Genomic DNA, 17054 nt, shown 5'->3' on the forward strand with positions numbered 1-17054 from the left:
GTTAGGTGCATTAGTCAGGGGTAAATATAGGGTAGGGGTTTGGGTGGGTTTCTCTTCGGAGGGGCGGTGTGAACTTGTTGGGCTGAAGGGCCTGTTTCCACACTGTAGAGAATCTAATCTTCTCTGTTCTTACTGAAACATCTAAATCCCAGAACCTGCAACAATCATTCCTGTCCCTGCTTTTAACATGTCTCTGAAATGGACACAACATCGAAGTCCCAGGTACAATCCATGCTGCAAGTTCACCCACCTTACTCTGGATGTTCCTGGCATTGAGATTGACACACTTCAAACCAGCTTTTTGCTTGCTGGTGCCCTCTTGCGTCCCTGAACCCTTATTTCCGACCTCCCTACTCTCGACCTTCTCTATACTTGAACTACAATTCAGGTTCCCATCCCCCTGCTGAATTAGTTTAAACCCACCTGAACAGCATTAGCATATGATCCCCCTCAGGATATTGGTACCCTGCTGGTTGCAGTGAAGACCATCCTGTTCGTAGAGGTTCCACCTACCCCAGAATGAGCCCCAATTATTCAATTATGCCCCAATTTGTGACAAGATTAGACGGTTCTGACTTTGTATGCCTCGACTGATAAAGTGGACAAGTTGGACCAAAGGGTCTGTTTCCGTGCTGTATATCTCTGTTTGTGAGGCCTGATATGAAGCCCCTTGCTGATTCTACTTGATCCTTGTATGTACTCCCACTCACTGTTTTGCTTCGCTTTATAAGTATGTTCTCTTGTCAGGATTGTGTTCAATCAGACTTGACAAAAGATGTCTATCTGAATTGTCTAATACTTTCTCTTTTTCAAATGTTAACACACCCATTGTGCATTTTTATCATTATTTGGATAAAGGCAGGATTAGATAAGGGTATTTAAAGGAATCTGGAATTAAGAGTCTAATGATGACCATGAATCTATTGTCGATTGTTGGAAAAGCCCATCTGATTCACTAATGTCCATTAGGGAAGGAAACTGTCATCCTTACCTGGTCTGGAGTACACAGAACATTACAGCGCAGTACAGGCCCTTCGGCCCTCAATGTTGCGCCGACCTGTTGAACCAATCTGAAGCCTATCTATCCTACACTGTTCCATTTTTATTCATATGTTTATCCAATGACCATTTAAATGCCCTTAAGGTTGGTGAGTCTACTTCTGTTGCAGGCAGGGTGCCCCACATCCCTACTACTCTCTAAGTAAAGTGACTACAGACCCATACCAATATGGCTGATTCTTAACTGCCCTTTGGGATGGGCAATAATTGCTGGTCTAGTCAGCACCTGCCCTCATCACATAAATTTATACAAAGAAAAACACCCAGTGTTACAGCATTATATTTCCATATTACACTAGAGTTTATTTTTATAATGCATAATCTATCTTTTGGAATTAAATACATTCGGTATGTATTAACTTAAGAGAAACTATTTTCTTTGTCTCTGATGCTCCAGGTTTAGTAAAAAAGATCTGACACACTTGGTTAAAGACAAATGCTAGTCTCCATCATGTAAGAGAGAAAATGCTATGGAACCAGGTTGCAAGTAGATGTGATGCCAATCAAATGAGCTGCTTTACAACAAACCAGGATGATGGTGTCAAGCTTATTGATTGTTGTTGGAGCTGCAATCACCCAGGAGAGTATTCCATCACACTCCTGACTTGTGCCTTGCAGATGGCTGACAGGCTTTGTGGAGTCAGAAAGTGAGTTACTCATCACGGAATTGGTCTCCAATTGACTTGCTAATGCATGAACATTATATGATCAGTCTCAGATTGGCTACATGGGTCCAATTTGTGATTGTATTCTTAAGGGTGTTGATAATCTTATTGGTACCATTTTCATTCATCACCTGACTGCCTGAAAGGTGAGTCATTTTATGGGAACATCCTTTTTCATTTCCCTGCTAATTTACTAAGTTTACAGATCTTAACATTTAAAAGACATTTGGATAGGTACATGGATAAGAAAGATTTAGAGGGATAGGGGCCAAACGCAGGCAGGTGGGAGTAGTTTAGTTTGGGAAACTTGGTTGGCATAGATGAGTTGAACTGAAGGGTCTGTTTCAGTGCTGTATGACTATGACTCCATAAGATTAACCGGTAATGTTGCAATACACTGCTTTTCCATTCATTCCATTTAGTCGGAGTCACACAAACCTCATTCTTCTTGAACTGTACTGCTTGAAGCATTTAATAATGATCAAAAAATGTATGATCCAGTTTCAATATCATAATACAGGTTACTCATTCGGAAAATGAAGGATCTTTCTACCGATATTTATTAAACAGATAGCTCAAACGCCAGCAAGGTTGTTAATAAAGAACTTACAGTAGTGAGGCAGCAGGGTTAGAGTCCCCAGGGGGTGGTTAGTAAGAGAGTTTGGCTCTGGGCAGAACAGACAGAAGAAAAATAAGACAAGATAAAGAGCAAAGTTACACATTGATACAGTTGTTATTAAACAGAAAGACCTGCAAGTTTTATACAGTCCCTTCACAAAACCAAAAGCACTTTATAGCCATGTAAATAAATTCGAAGTGTGGTCATTACTATAATGTAGGAAATGTGGTAGCCCAATTGTGTACAGAAAACATTCAGAAACAGCTAGGTGATAATGACCAGAGAATCTGTTTGTGATGTTGATTGAGGACAGGACATTGGAGATAACTACCCTGCTCATGCTCCAAATTATGTCATTAATTTACATGATTTTACATCCAACTGAGAGAGCAGCTATGGTTTTCAATATCTTGGAGTACATCCCAGTCTAGAATGTTATGTTCAAATCCCTGGAAGGGGACTTGAACCCACAATCTTGAAGCTGAGTAGTGAGTAGAGCAAAGAGAGTTCCAGCTGGTAATGTTAATGTGTAGGGTACTCTCCAAATTGATCAGTTACAGATTCAGAAACAGATACATTTTGACGTCAGGACTCATAAGTTTGCCCGAATGACTCAGTTACTCAATGGGGATTTTCAATATGAGCATACTAATTGGGCACTGACCTAAAAACAATTGACATATGAAGCGTTAAGTTTGAGTTACCTCATTAGGTGCAACGAGGTTTAACAAATTTACTGTGGATCTTAGGATCAAAGCAGAATTAAAGATTTCAATGAATGCTCATTGTGCACAGACTGATGAATTCATACATCAATCTCACTTCAAGTAGTATAAACCACACGTTATATACTCGATGGTTATAAATCAAAGAAAAGAAACAGCTGTAAAATATTAATTTGAGAACAACTTACATACATAAAAATAAAATAAAATAGATCATTTTAAAGATGTCCCCTGTCTCCATTGTTTGATAAAGAAAAATTACTTTAAGGTGTTCCAAACCAGGGAGTGATCAGTGGGAAGCTTGTCCCTGTTTCAGACATGTCCCTTGTGTGTATGTTTTTACCTGTCACCATACCCACGATAGTAAACTGACTCTCTCATGTTGAAAACACCTTCATGAGGCACATCTGAACACAATGCCCCTCTTCTTCCAGAAGCTGGCCAATAAAAGGAAGGAGACAACCAGCGAACAAAAAGGGGGAGCCACTTCATGGTCAACCCTGATTCCTAAGGAAAGGATCACTATTGACACCAAAGAAAAGGGACAGAGCAGTCAGCAGTGGAGATGGTGAGTCTGAGCTTTGGGTGACGCAGAGCGCATTAGCATCTTTTACAGAGCATTTATAACAGAAAAAGAGCCATTTGGCACATCAGGTCCTTGCTGTTGTTCATTATCCACACAGGTCTCCTTTCTCTTTAGCAACATACCCATACAATCATATCTCCCTGAAGTAATTATTTTGCTTTCTGTATCAATTTGATTCACATTTACTATTTCTCGTGGCAAGGAGTTAGTTCCAAATTCCAATCACTTTCTGTTTACAGAGTTTTGAATTCTGCACTGGATTTATTACTGACTATCCTACATGTGGAAGCCTCTCCTGTACTTTATAATCCACCCCACAGGGGCTTTTCTTTGCAGTGACAACTTCGCTCTTATCTTCTCCCCTTTTATTGGAATCCTCATACCAAACTGACCAATAACGACCTGGGGTCTGTGGGTTCTGATCACTTTATGAAGCTGATACAAGATAAAGAGATACATTGACCTTCTGATGACGGTTTCTACCTTTTGAAAGGCATTTTAACGATTGCTTCTTCACTCGAACCTAAAATAAATCCCTAGCAGTTTTGATATTCTTCCTATAGGAGGGTGGAGTTTCTCAGCACTTTGAAACGAATGGCCTTTGGATAATCTGATCTGCCTGAGTGTAGAGAGTGGAGACACCCACCCAGTGAGTTTATCACCTCTCTGACAGGCCAAACAGATAGGACTCAATTATAGTGAATCCTAGAGTCACATTTCTGTCAGGGTTGGGCTTGAACATGATTTCCAGTCGGGAATAATGAGAATTCAGACGGAAGCTTCAGTTGGATTTTCCAGGATACATCACCAACCACCCACCAGAATGTGAACACATTACAAGAAATGGCTTTATTTACACCAATAAAACCTAACATACCAAAGGGCATCAATTATTACTGAAAGAGTTTGAAGGCCAACATCATAATATAATCAAGAAGTATCAGTGAATAGAGGCTATTCAGCCCATCTTATCCATACTGGCTCTGTAAGAATTGCATTGCTTTTCTCATTCCCATGCCTTTTCACCCTGGCCTTTCAATTTCTTTTTCCTTTAGCTATTTCACCAATTCCCCGATTAATGTCACAATCAAAGCTACCTCATTCTCTGGGACTGCCTTCCAGATCTGAGATATGATTAGGGTTAGTATTGTTCATATATAGTTTTGGAACATATGTAACATACTACTATTATGACAATTACAATACTGTAAATCGTCTGGTATTGTAGTTTTAGAGTTAATATCAATGCTATAATTGTAAGGTGTTGGCTGCAGCTTATTGGTTGTGCATGATTATTCCTGCTCCTATATTATCAGTACAGTGAGTTAGACAATAGGCTCACTTGTGGATTCCAGATACTGATCCCCGACCCCCAGTTGCTTCAATGATGCAAAATTCAGTCCTTTCAGACACAATTGTGTGAATCGCAATCAAGGGCAGCTATGCAATGATTACAGAACCAGCATCTATATTCTCTTCGGGACCCACGAGTCATACCAAACATCAGCCTGAGATGTTACATCAAACATAACTCAGTAACCACATACGCAGATAATTGGCACTTACACTACTAGGCTTGTTCCAGAGTTTTTCAAAGTGAGCGACAGCATAACCTCTGAATTGCAAATCAGCTATTAGTCTCGTAGGAACATCAGAATGGAAGTTTGCCATTTAGCTTTGAGCTTTTCCTGTTCAGTAAGATCATGTCCCTGATTCCACTTACCTGCCTTAGTTCCACAGCCCTTGGCAAGCAAAGCAACTAGCAATCACACGTTGAGATTTGAAATCAATCATTGATCTAGTGTCGATTGCCTTTTTGTGAGAGAAGATTCCACATTTCTATCACCTTTTGTTCAATATTTTCCTTGATCTGCTTTCTGAAGGGCCTACCCCAGTTTTGTGTGTTGTCTCCTTGCACTAGACCCAGTGGAAAAGTTGTTCTTATTTCCCCTCAAAATCTTAAAAAACATAAATCTCCTGAAGTTTCCTCATTACAGGCAACTTATTTGTTTTTCTCTTTGCGTGCTGGGTGTTCAGGAAAGATGAAAGCATCATTAGACTGTTAAAATATTTCTTTACAGTGGGCAAAAGTATTCATTTTCGATTGACTTATTCCTTCTCGAAATGTGACCAAATTTCAGGAGCGAGGGTCACTCTGCAGTTAATTTGGATTCCTGCTGCTAATTGCCAGATCTTCCACCTTGTTCCTTCCTGCTCACAGCCATTTCCTGTGCTCATTTTCTCCCATTGCCACTGCTTCCCAAGAAATTTGAGAATAAAATACACTGTTGTTTGACAGTACAGAATCTGAGTATCTCTGAAAAAGGCACATTTCATTTTCATTTTGTGCTCATCGGGACATTCACAAGAAATACTGCTGTAAAGGGCAACAACATGTTATACAAAGTGAGAAAAAGAGGGTTCATTGGTTGGGAAGTGGACTCTGATTGGTCGAGGCATTACCATGGAGATTGCACCAGTTGGTGATCACCGACAGTTACTGCAAAGCATTGTTTAAGATTAAACCAGGCAGTTTGATGCGGATTTGCCAAGGCATTGCCCCAAAGAATGAACTATCAACTGTCACTAATTTTGTTGAGTTGAAACAAGTGCAGTGCATGTACATGAAAGCAAAATACTGTGGATGCTGGAGATCTGAAACCAACACAGAGAATGCTGGAATAACTCAGCAAATCTGCGAAGACAGAAACAGAGTTAACGGTTTGAGTCTGGTATTCCTCATCTTCAGAACCAAGTTCTCAGTGTTTGCTGCGGTGCATGTACAAGTGCTTTCTGTCTGCAAAATACAGAACGCTGTACCTTACAGTACACGCAAGGACACCAACCTGTAATTGACTGACAATTCTAAGTTGATTCTACTGTGCACAGGAAGATGCATACATTAACAAGCTGACCCCAATTCTATGCATTCCCTAATGACATTGCCTACTTGCCAACCAATGAGCACTCTCCTCTCAAACATACAAAATATTATTTCCCTTTACACTAGTATTCTTGTGAATGTTCTGATGAGTGCAAGTCAAAAGGCTTTACAAAATGTACTTTGTTTTTCAAAACTAATGAAAATGAATTTAACATTTGTTTTCCAATGCTCTCTGATGGCTCAGTGCTTTCTGGCATAATGTGCTGAACACTGGGGATCGGGAATCCTGTGTCCAGTTATTGGTCTGTGTAGAAGGCAACTGATCTCAGTCTGGACAGTGCTACATTGAAGGTCAGTGGATCTTAGGTCATGCATCGGAAATCATCACTATCCAGTCACCCTTGTTGGGTGTTCTCATTCTCGTGTTCCATTCTCATGTTCTTCACTGATTTTAATGTGAACCAAACATACTCAACATTAACTTGTGACAATGCCACAAAGCAATGTCCATGATTGGTTCCAAATCTGTTGAAATGGTGACCAGAAAAGATTCAATTTGTTTTTATTTTGTTAATACAACAGTTGGACTTGAATAAAGACTTGTAGATGGACACAAAGTGTTAAAGCTGTTTACCTTGTTTGGCATTTGACAATTATTTTGAGCTGCAAGTCAAACCCAAAGCTTATTTAAAACTTAGGGCAAGGGTTGGAATTGTTTACTCTCCATCACCAAACAAAAACAGACTTGATCAATGGCTAGTGCAAGATCCCTTTCACCTCGCTACCTTAGTGTACAACTCAATAAACCAGATCCCCTTCTGTCTCACAGTGTCAGGATCTAGTCAACCGTAAAGGACTACAATACAAAACACTTGACACAAAATTGACCTGTTGTCCCCTGACCTGCAGCTTTGTGAATTCAGCCACAGATACAATGTAAAGTGCACAGAGATATTTTTGAAAGTATTAAAATTCTCAGTAAGAACTCAGACAAAGTAAGGAAACAGAATTACCTCAAGGGAACCAGGGGAAGCTCCATCTGGATCATCTGCCTTTGTATCATCACTGGCAGGTTTCTGATTGTTCTTAGCTTGATTTTGTTCCTCGTTAAGAGCCTGCTCAAGGGGGTGTTTATTTAAGATCCTGGCAGGGCTTTCAGCAAGTGTGTATCCTGGAGAAAGGGGAGCTCCCTGCTTAGCAACGAGATCCTCGCCATCTCCTTCCATCTCGGATTCTATGGTCACGTGGACAGGGCTTGGTGATCTGCCACGGACACTCTTCAAAAACTCCTGAACCAGCACATAATTTGACCTGGGCTCTGTGGCCTTAGGCCTACTCATCGACCTGGACAATCTCTGCGACGTATCACAAACTATAGGTGTGTGATCTATAATATTGAACAAACTTGAAAGGCCATCATTAATGGTCGTGTGGACTGGACTGTCTCGTGTGGTGGTCGACCTGGCCCAGGCTGACTCATTAAATCCCTTCTGTTGGTTATTGGGCAAAATCCGATCTTTTGGCTGATCGGATTTTGCTGAAATCTTTCTTTGCAGCTTGGGTGAGCCATATTTTGGGGAGCAGCATGTGCGTTCAAATTTTGCCTGCATTTTCTCAACTCCGGGAGCCACTTGTTTGCTTCGCAAACTCCGTGAGGGCGATGACACTGGAGTTGAGCCCCCCTTTGGGGTTAGACACTTGTGTGGACTGCTGCTGATGCCTCTAAGACAGTCTGTCTGTAGACCTACACTGATGGTGCGTGTGGTCTGTGTTCCCGTACTTGTGAAGCCATTAGTCTGACACGCAATGTCTTTGAACTGGGGTTCGATTGAGTTAGAACGTATTCGGCTCATGACTGAATGAGCAACTTCCTTCATGTCATCACTCATGTTGCCAGAAATTTTCAAGTCGTGCAGTGATGAAGCGAAGCCAACAGTGCTGCAGATTGGGTGCTCCATTGGATGGAGCCCACCCTCCAGCAGGTCTTTATGGTGCTTGCCAATGTCACACGGCCATCTTCCAAATACATCTGCTGGACCTGCCTTTGGCTCAACGACATTGCCATTCGCTTTGATCTTAGAAAATGCATAATCCGAATCAACTACTTTCGTTCCATCTTTTTTAGGATGTGCTGACCCATCAAACCTACAAATCAGAGGTGGGCTGTGATAAAGTCGCGTTCCCAATTTATCTGGGTTCATGCTACTCCACTGAAGCTGTTTTTGAGTGTAATCTTGGCTGCTTGTTGTGTTTGTTGTCATGGTGGCACTAGTTGTGAGGTACCACGAGGCAGACTGGAAGGGCTCTGAGGCTAAACTGCTAACTATTTTATCACTTTCAGTCTTTTCTATCCAGGCTTCTGTTGGATTATCCCTGTTAGTGTACTCCCAGTTTTTTCTGTTGAACTCTTCAATGTACTTCAGGTCATCTGGAGACAGCGGTGGGGTGGTCTCGTCCTTGGTGAGGCCTCCCTGTAGCTGAGGACCACCAGGGAGGAAAGGGGAACTGTCCATCAAACGTTGAAACTCTGACATGGAGGAAACCGACTTTGCCCTTTGAATAAAACAGGAAGATTTTTAGTGTAGCCTCAAGAATGAAGAAATAAAACTGTACCATCAAACAAAAACACAGCCAGTACTAGTGCCATTTCACACAACGTATTAGATGCATCTCTTGGACCCTTGTTACTGTTCCTATGTGTATATCATCAGCTATTCTGTATTAGCAGCAATTGTAAGCAACATTGAGGTGAAATAATTATTAATCTCTATTATTTTGCTGGCACTGGTTGGAATGGGAATATTGCAACATAGTCTGTATTGTCCACCTGAGACAATTAGTTAAGAGTCTCAACCAAAGGATGACACCTCTGGCAGTGCAGCATTACTGCACCAATGCATTAGACTGGACAATGTGCTCAAGGAGGAGGCCATAGCTTGGTGGTAATATCATTGGACTGGTAATTCAGAACCCCAGACTAATGTTCAAGGGCCAGAAGCTCAAATCCCACCATGGCAGATGGTGAAATGTTAATTCAATAAAAATCTTGAATTAGAATTCTGTAATGATTGCTATTAAAAACTAATCTGGTTCAGTAAGGTCCTTTAGGGGAGGAAATCTGCCATACTTACCTGGACTGGCCTCAACCTTAGACCCACAGCCATGGGCAATCTGGGATGCCCATTAAAGGCCAAAAAATAAATTGCTGGTTTGGGTCACCAATCCATAAAACACATCTAGGAGAAGGATTCCAACTGACCTGATGTGGTTTGAGAATTTGTACTCCAATTGTGTACTGATTCAGGCTGGGTCACCAGTCTGTGGCTGCTGCTCCCTCTTCAGAACGACACCATCCTTAACCTTTACGCATGAGCATTTTACCATGACTGATACACAAGGGTATGTAGAATGGTGGTACAGAAACAGGCCATTTGACTCCAATGTTCATGTTCCAAACGAGCCTCTCATCACCTTCCTTCTTCAAATCCTAGCAGCATGTCCTTGTTTTCCTTTCTCCCTCCTGCACTTAGCTAGCTTCTCAGAAATGGATCCACAGTCTTTGCCTCAACTTACCCACGTGGTAACAAGCTGTATATTTTTACCACTAGATTAGATTAGATTAGATTCCCTACAGTGTGTGGAAACAGGCCCTTTGGCCCAAGGAGTCCACACCGACCCATTTCCCTCTAACTAATGCACCTAACACTATGGGCAATTTAGAATGGTCAATTCACCTGACCGGCACATCTTTGGACTGTGGGAGGAAACTGTTATGCCTGGAGGAAACCCATGCAGACACGGGGAGAATATGCAAACTCCACACAGACAGTCGTCCAAGGCTGGAATTGTACCTGGGTCCTTTGGTGCTGTGAGGCAGCAGTGCTAACCACTGAGCCACCTTGCCACCCTAAACTTGGGTCCTGAATTCCCATTTTGATTTACCAATAACTAAGGGTCTTAGCTTTAGTCTCCTCTACAAGTGGAAATATCTTCTCACCATCTAGCCCTTGTGAGCCATGTCATAACCTTAATGTCTCCATCACATTGTCCTTAACCCTTCTCTTCTCCAGAGAAGAGTGCTGTCAGTCATATCCTCATCCAACATCCTCCTGTATTTTTATTGGGATCAGTGCATGCAGAGGGACAACTGATGTTTTGTACTTATTTTAATCAAAACTCAGATCCAGCATCTCTGCAGCTATGCCACTGACCAAGTCACCGTGTTTTATAATCAACCCTGGGTCTACATTAGGCTGAACATTTACCCAGTAAAAACTGAGAGTCAGGAGGGCAAGTTAGGGAATGTGGTTGTCATTGAAGACTATTTTTAAACAGATTTGAATCACCCTGAAAAAGCAACATTTTGTTTTCTGATTTGCCCTAAAATTAACGCACTTAATGTAACACTAGATGCGGTGATTTGGGAGATGCATTTTTGCTTCTAATTCATCTTTTGAGATTCAAATCTGCAACACAATCGGCATCTAAATCTATTTTCAATTTTAAATGTCATCTGACCAATAAAATCACAATGATGGCTAACAGGAACGCTTCAGATGAAACAGTCGTCTTTTATCCTAGCTGCTGTCAAAACAATGAGATAACACCAAAAATACATTCAGCACATGAAATTTATTTTCTCTTACAAACATTCAATATTGGTGGGCAGGAAAATACCAATAAGTCTGTCAAGCTTTTTCCTTTTACTCGAAACACTTCCCCTCTCTTCAGGAAGGAACTGATTCATGACAACCTCTGAAAGTGTCTCCATGTGACCAATACTCAAACTGAGTCGAGAAACTGTGCTGCCTTTCGGGAAGACGATAGCCATCCTCTTCCAGGTTTGATATGAACAGAATTTCCAGTGCTACTGCCCCAGCTTGTCGGTGGGGATCAGAGAATCATAAAATCCCTAGAATGTGGAAGGAGGCCATTTGGCCCATCATGTGTACACCAACCCTCCAAAGAGTATCTCACCCAGACCCACTCTCCCAGTAACCACGCATTTCTCATGGCTAATCAAGCTGCACATTCCTGGACACTATGGGCAATTTAGCATGGCCTGCACACTTTTGGACTGTGGGAGGAAACCAGAGCAACCGGAGGAAACCCACACAGATACATGAAGAATGTGCAAACTTCACACATTCTGTCACCCGAGGATGGAATCGAACCCAGGTCCCCGTGAGGCAGCAGTGCTAGCCACTGAGCCACTGTGCTGTCCAATGGGATGGGAGGGGACTGTAAATTGAAAAGAAGATTGCACAGAGTGGGAAATGTGTTTCTTTGGGGGTCTCAAGCAACAAGGGGAAGATTTTTGAGGAGACAGGATGTGCATTTGTGCTCCTCGCAAGTTTCACAATCCATAGAACAGTTTGGGAACAGTCTGCAGTGATCCCCTTAAGTTCTATTGATTCAACTGTTATGTATCAAGTTCTACTGGGCAGAGATTGTTCAGTCACTGACTGGAGTCTCCAGATCTGGCTGGGTGGGCTCCTGCATCATGTCCTACACTGCGACAGTGGCTACTCTTCAACGAACAGACTTTATTGCCTGTAAAACACTTTGGGACATCCTGTGTCAGGAAAGGTACTACCTAAAGGTTTTTTTTTGTCTTACTATTCACAGTTGCTGAATATCAAAATAGAAATGGGACAGATGTGAATGGCATGTGCCATTATTATTATCACTCATTGTGTTACTGTTTTACCATGGTACTGCCCGATTTGGCAGAACGATAAACAAATCAATACTGGTCCTAGTAAGTGCTGTTATTTTGTTAAACAAATAGAGTATGACATCCATTTTCACCTGATGCCCAAGAATATATACTTTCCTGTGGGTCTCACAGCCATAGTCCACAGTGAGTGTATTTTCTAGCTATAGCCCAGAGGCACGGACACGAACTGTGCATTCAGTAAGAGTTAAACATTGCTCAGACAGCCTGCAAGCTCTAATTGATCAGAACCCAGTCTCGTACCTCTGAAGATTCACTTTCCGCGTTTCTTTCTCTTGGAATTCTGCCGTCTCCTTGGTCTCACAAATTTCACTCAGAGCCTGCGAAGGAAGAACGCTGCATGTTACTGAGTGACACAGTGTTGACATTTGTACTGCTACACCCTATTGTTACACTCTTTCAAACAGAACAAGTTACTATCTGCATTCCAGAGAGGTTGCAGCCCTCCACAATAGCAATGTGTCAAAGGGTATGTATTAGCAAGTGGTGGCGACTTCTAAATCTTCTTCTGCTTATGAAACAACTCAGCGGGTTCCTTTGTACATCTGATATTCATGTTCATTGAACAACAAAGGAACACAGCATCATCACGCAAGACACTGCATGTCTTTAAATACAATATTACCAACTGCTCAATCACACATTATTAAACACTATAATCAGATCAGCTGAAAAGTATCTTTAATTTATTATTGGAAACAGTTCAACGTAACGTTGATTACTTTGACGTTATATTTAGTGCTAAAGAGAACAATTTGAAAACTGTATTGCTTGCTTCACAAGTGGTACTATAAACAAATGTCATGAAATAACTTGAATGGTCTAAATTAGTCAAGTTGGAGGTCAGGTCTACAGAGGATAATGTGGGTGAAAGGCATGTGACCTAATTCTCAGTTAAGGAGATAGCTTTGAAGGGACCATTTGAGTTTTTTTTTAACATTAAAACACAGTCAAGGAGATAGGAAATGAAGGGAACATTTGACTTTTTTTTAAACTTGTTTATGGGATGTGGGTTTTGCTGGTTGGATCATCACTAATTAACCAGGAGAAAGTGGTAATGAACTGCCTTCTTGAGCTGCTGCTGTCCTCGGACATCCACACAGTACTTTTAGGAACAAATCCACAGGTCTCTGACCAAGAATTACTGAAGGAACCGTGACATATTACAAAGTCAGTTAATGGTAAGGTCCTAGAGAGTGTTGCTGAACAAAGAGAACTTGGAGTGCAGGTTCATAGCTCCTTGAAAGTAGAGTCACATGCAGGTAGGATAGTGAAGAAGACATTTGGTATGCTTTCCTTTATTGGTCAGAGTTGGGGAGTCACATTGTGGCTGTACAGGACATTGGTTAGGCCACTGTTGGAATATCGTGTGCAATTCTGATCTCCTTCCTATCGGAAAGATATTATCAAACTTGAAAGGGTTCAGAAAAGATTTACAAGGATGTTGCCAGGGTTGGAGGATTTGAACTATAGGGAGAGGTTGAATAGGGTAGGGCTGTTTTCCCTATAGTGTTGGAGGCTGAGGGATGACCTTATAGAGGTTTATAAAATCATGAGGGGCATGGAGAGGATAAATAGACAAAGTCTTTTCCATGGGGTGGGGGAGTCCAGAACTAGAGGGCATAGGTTTAGGATGACAGGGGAGAGATATAAAAGAGACCTAAGGGGCAACTTTTTCACACAGAGGATGATATGTGTACAGAATGAGCTGCCAGAGGAAGTGGGGGTTGCTGGTACACTTTCAACATTTAAAAGGCATCTGGATGGGTATATGAATAGGAAGGGTTTGGAGGGATATGGGCCGGATGCTGGCAGGTGGGACTAGATTGGGTTGGGATATCTGGTCGGCATGGATGAGCTGGACCAAAGGGTTTATTTCCATGTTGTACATCTCTATGACTCTATGTCAGGATGGTGTAGCTTGGAGAGGAACCATCAGTATTGTTGGTGCTCCCATGTAGATGGGCAGGAGGTTGGAAAAACACAGCAAGCCAGCTAGCACCAAGAGGTGGAGATGTCAACGTTTTGGGTGTAACCCTTCTTCTGGTCTCCCATGTTTGTGCTGCCCTTGTCCTTCTAGATACATCTCTCCGCTTTGAATGGTGCTGTCAAAGAAGCCTTGGTGAGTGTATCTTGTAGTTGGTACACACTGCTGTCTCTCTCTGTCAGGACTGAAGGTTGTGCATGTTAAAAGCTGGTGGATGAAGTACCAGTCAAGTTTGTTCTGGATCATGTTAAGTTTCTTGAATGTTGTTGGAGCTACACTCATCCAGGCAGAGAAATCTATCGTTCCCCTGATTTGAATCTTGGAGATGGTGGAAAGGCTTTGGGGAGTCCAGAGGTCAGCTATTTGCCACAGAATTTCTATCTGCTCTTGAAGGCACAGTATTTATATGGCTAGACTAGTTCAGCTTCTAGTCAATGGTAATTCCCAGGAGGTTGATAGTGGACGATTCAGCCAAATGACAGTAGTTATATTCTCTCTTGTTGGAGATGATTATTGCCTGACAATTGTGTGGCATCAATGTTCCTTACTACATACCAGCTCAAACTGCCTACAGTGTCATCCTTAAAGTGACAGATTTGCTGAAAATCTGGTTTCTAATTTTGGCGTTAACAAAGTCGAAAGATTTGGGCTTTAAAAAAAACTACATTCTTGCTATTCTGCAGGGGTATATTGGTCAAACAAGACAAACTGCACATGAAATGAAGGCACAAGAACATGTGTGAAATAGAAATAAATCTTGCCTTTGCGAGCTAAAATGGAAGCAAAGTGTTGGAAGTTGAGCTAAGTAACAAAAAAAACTTGCATTCACTCTTCCCCAGGAAGGAGAATCCCTTTATCTCTTCCATGAATGGTCGAGCAGCTGAAACATTGAGGTGCAGTAAACACTTGCAGACTGTACCATGACAGATTCTAGTCGACACTCTGATTAAAATGCAGCTCCGCGTTCCAGTCATTGCTACTTCAGCTCAAGGAAAACTCAGTTCCTTTTGTCTGAAAGCTACACACATTTATAAAGGGCTTGACCATTCTATGCCAAGACTACACCAACAACAGCAGCAGCAAAGTACTCCATCTTAGCGTTTCCCCTCTGTTGTTTGTTAATGCAACAATAGCCAATTGCGTGAAGTTACAAAGTAGCCTAGTTTTTTTTGTAGGTTTTGCAGTAAGCATTCTTGGGAAAATAACAGTTAAAATGGCAAAACGTATCAGGAATACAATGACCACTGACTACAGAAAACAGATAAATTGTTTCTGAACAGACCTACAAGAATCTCTGGGAAATCAGTGCTTGATAATGAGATTAGGAGGCTCATCCCAGTGAAATTATGCCTCATAATTGCTCACCATCTTTGCAGAATGACTTGCTCAGAGACTGGGATGGCCTGCAGGGCCAATCTGTTGAGGAGAGATCAGAGGCAAATGGAAGTGTGTGAATGCCTGGAGGAAGCCTCATCCACCGCCTCGGGACCCTCCAACCCTATGGAGTCAATGTAGACTTCACCAGTTTCCTCATTTCCCCTCCCCCCAACTTTACTCCAGTTCCAACCTTCTAGCTCAGCACTGTCCCCATGACCTGTCCCACCAGTCCATCTTCCTTCCCACCTATCCACTCCACCCTCCTCTCTAACCTATCACCTTCACCCCCACCACCTCCATCCACCTATTGCACTCAGGCCTGAAACGTCGATTTTCCTGCTCCTCGGATGCTGCCTGACCTGTTGTGCTTTTCCAGCACCACTCTAATCTTGACCCTGTGTGTGAATGCCACCCACCGTTGGCCTGCAGTACTGCTGTAAAGCTAGGAGGGGCTGGAGTGGACCAGACTGAATTCATCAAGAAGAGGAGAAACTTAGACTTCACTAATTGCCTCCAGTGTCTACTTGAGGACACTTGGCCACTGAGGTAAACTTAGGGAGGTATACGGAGTTTTCTTTGTCAAATTGAAGACTGAGATGTGGAAGGAGCCGCGAGGCCCCTGATGATTACACTCAAGGGGCTGAATGCTCGAAGGCACCTTGAGCACTCAGGCTATCATGTTGTGGTATGAGGCAGCTTGAGGCGATGAGTAGGACTGGCTGATCATGCCCAGAGGTTGTGTCACCATTTAGTACCCTGTACACCTTCCTGATGTAGAGAAATTTTCCTTCAAACGTTTTGTGGAGATGAGGTGGCATTTTATCCTCCTTATAGTGAGGCACCATTTTTCTGATTAGTTTTTCTCCTCAGCAGAACCCAAAGTTCAAATTACAAAAAAAAAATTGTGGTTTACTTCAGCGCATGAGAATTGAGGAGTGAATGTTGCAAGAAAGATGGCCTTGTGTGGCCCAATGTATATAAAACTTTACCTCCTTTGGGTAAAAAATAAATCAAATTCTTTTGAAGTAAATAATTGCAACTTTTTCCTCAAAACAAAAACAAGGTGTCAGATAAGAAGGCTCAGTGTTCCAGGTAGGTGTCTCGGCTGACAGCAGTCTTATCACTTAGCACTGTGCTCAGGCATTGGAGATCTCTCTGTCTCTCTCCCTCTTTGAACACTTAAAAGACACAAACAAAGCTTTGTTCATTGCTGGTGACTCTTCACATTAAAGCAGAACACATTGTTCTGATGATTCACTATTAACACAAAAATGTCAGTGTTTTTAAATTACTAAAAAGTCAGTTTTGCACTTGGTGTGTTGGCCATTTTGAATTCACACAACAAAATGGTTGGACTGTTATTTATAAAATGAATTGACCACTTTGATATACCTAGTGCACATTGTGAAACTTCG

The 17054-nt window shown here is 42.0% G+C and overlaps 1 protein-coding gene across 4 annotated transcripts in view; it reads right to left on the reverse strand.

Moving 5' to 3' along the window:
• The window catches only part of mtcl1 (microtubule crosslinking factor 1), a 213144-nt gene that overhangs the window by 31204 nt on the left and 164886 nt on the right, over positions 1-17054 (reverse strand). For 3 of the 4 annotated variants that reach the window (XM_072569875.1, XM_072569874.1, XM_072569873.1), the window contains exons 12-13: positions 12519-12595; positions 7552-9091 (exon numbers count right to left, since the gene is read on the reverse strand). In XM_072569875.1, the coding sequence (XP_072425976.1) occupies positions 7552-9091; positions 12519-12595 (1617 nt within the window). Of the gene's footprint in view, positions 1-2334; positions 2392-7551; positions 9092-12518; positions 12596-17054 lie in introns of all 4 variants that reach the window. The other variant, XM_072569877.1, reaches the window with a different exon arrangement.

Source organism: Chiloscyllium punctatum, chromosome 5 (assembly GCF_047496795.1).
Source record: "Chiloscyllium punctatum isolate Juve2018m chromosome 5, sChiPun1.3, whole genome shotgun sequence".
Classification (NCBI taxonomy): domain Eukaryota; kingdom Metazoa; phylum Chordata; class Chondrichthyes; order Orectolobiformes; family Hemiscylliidae; genus Chiloscyllium; species Chiloscyllium punctatum.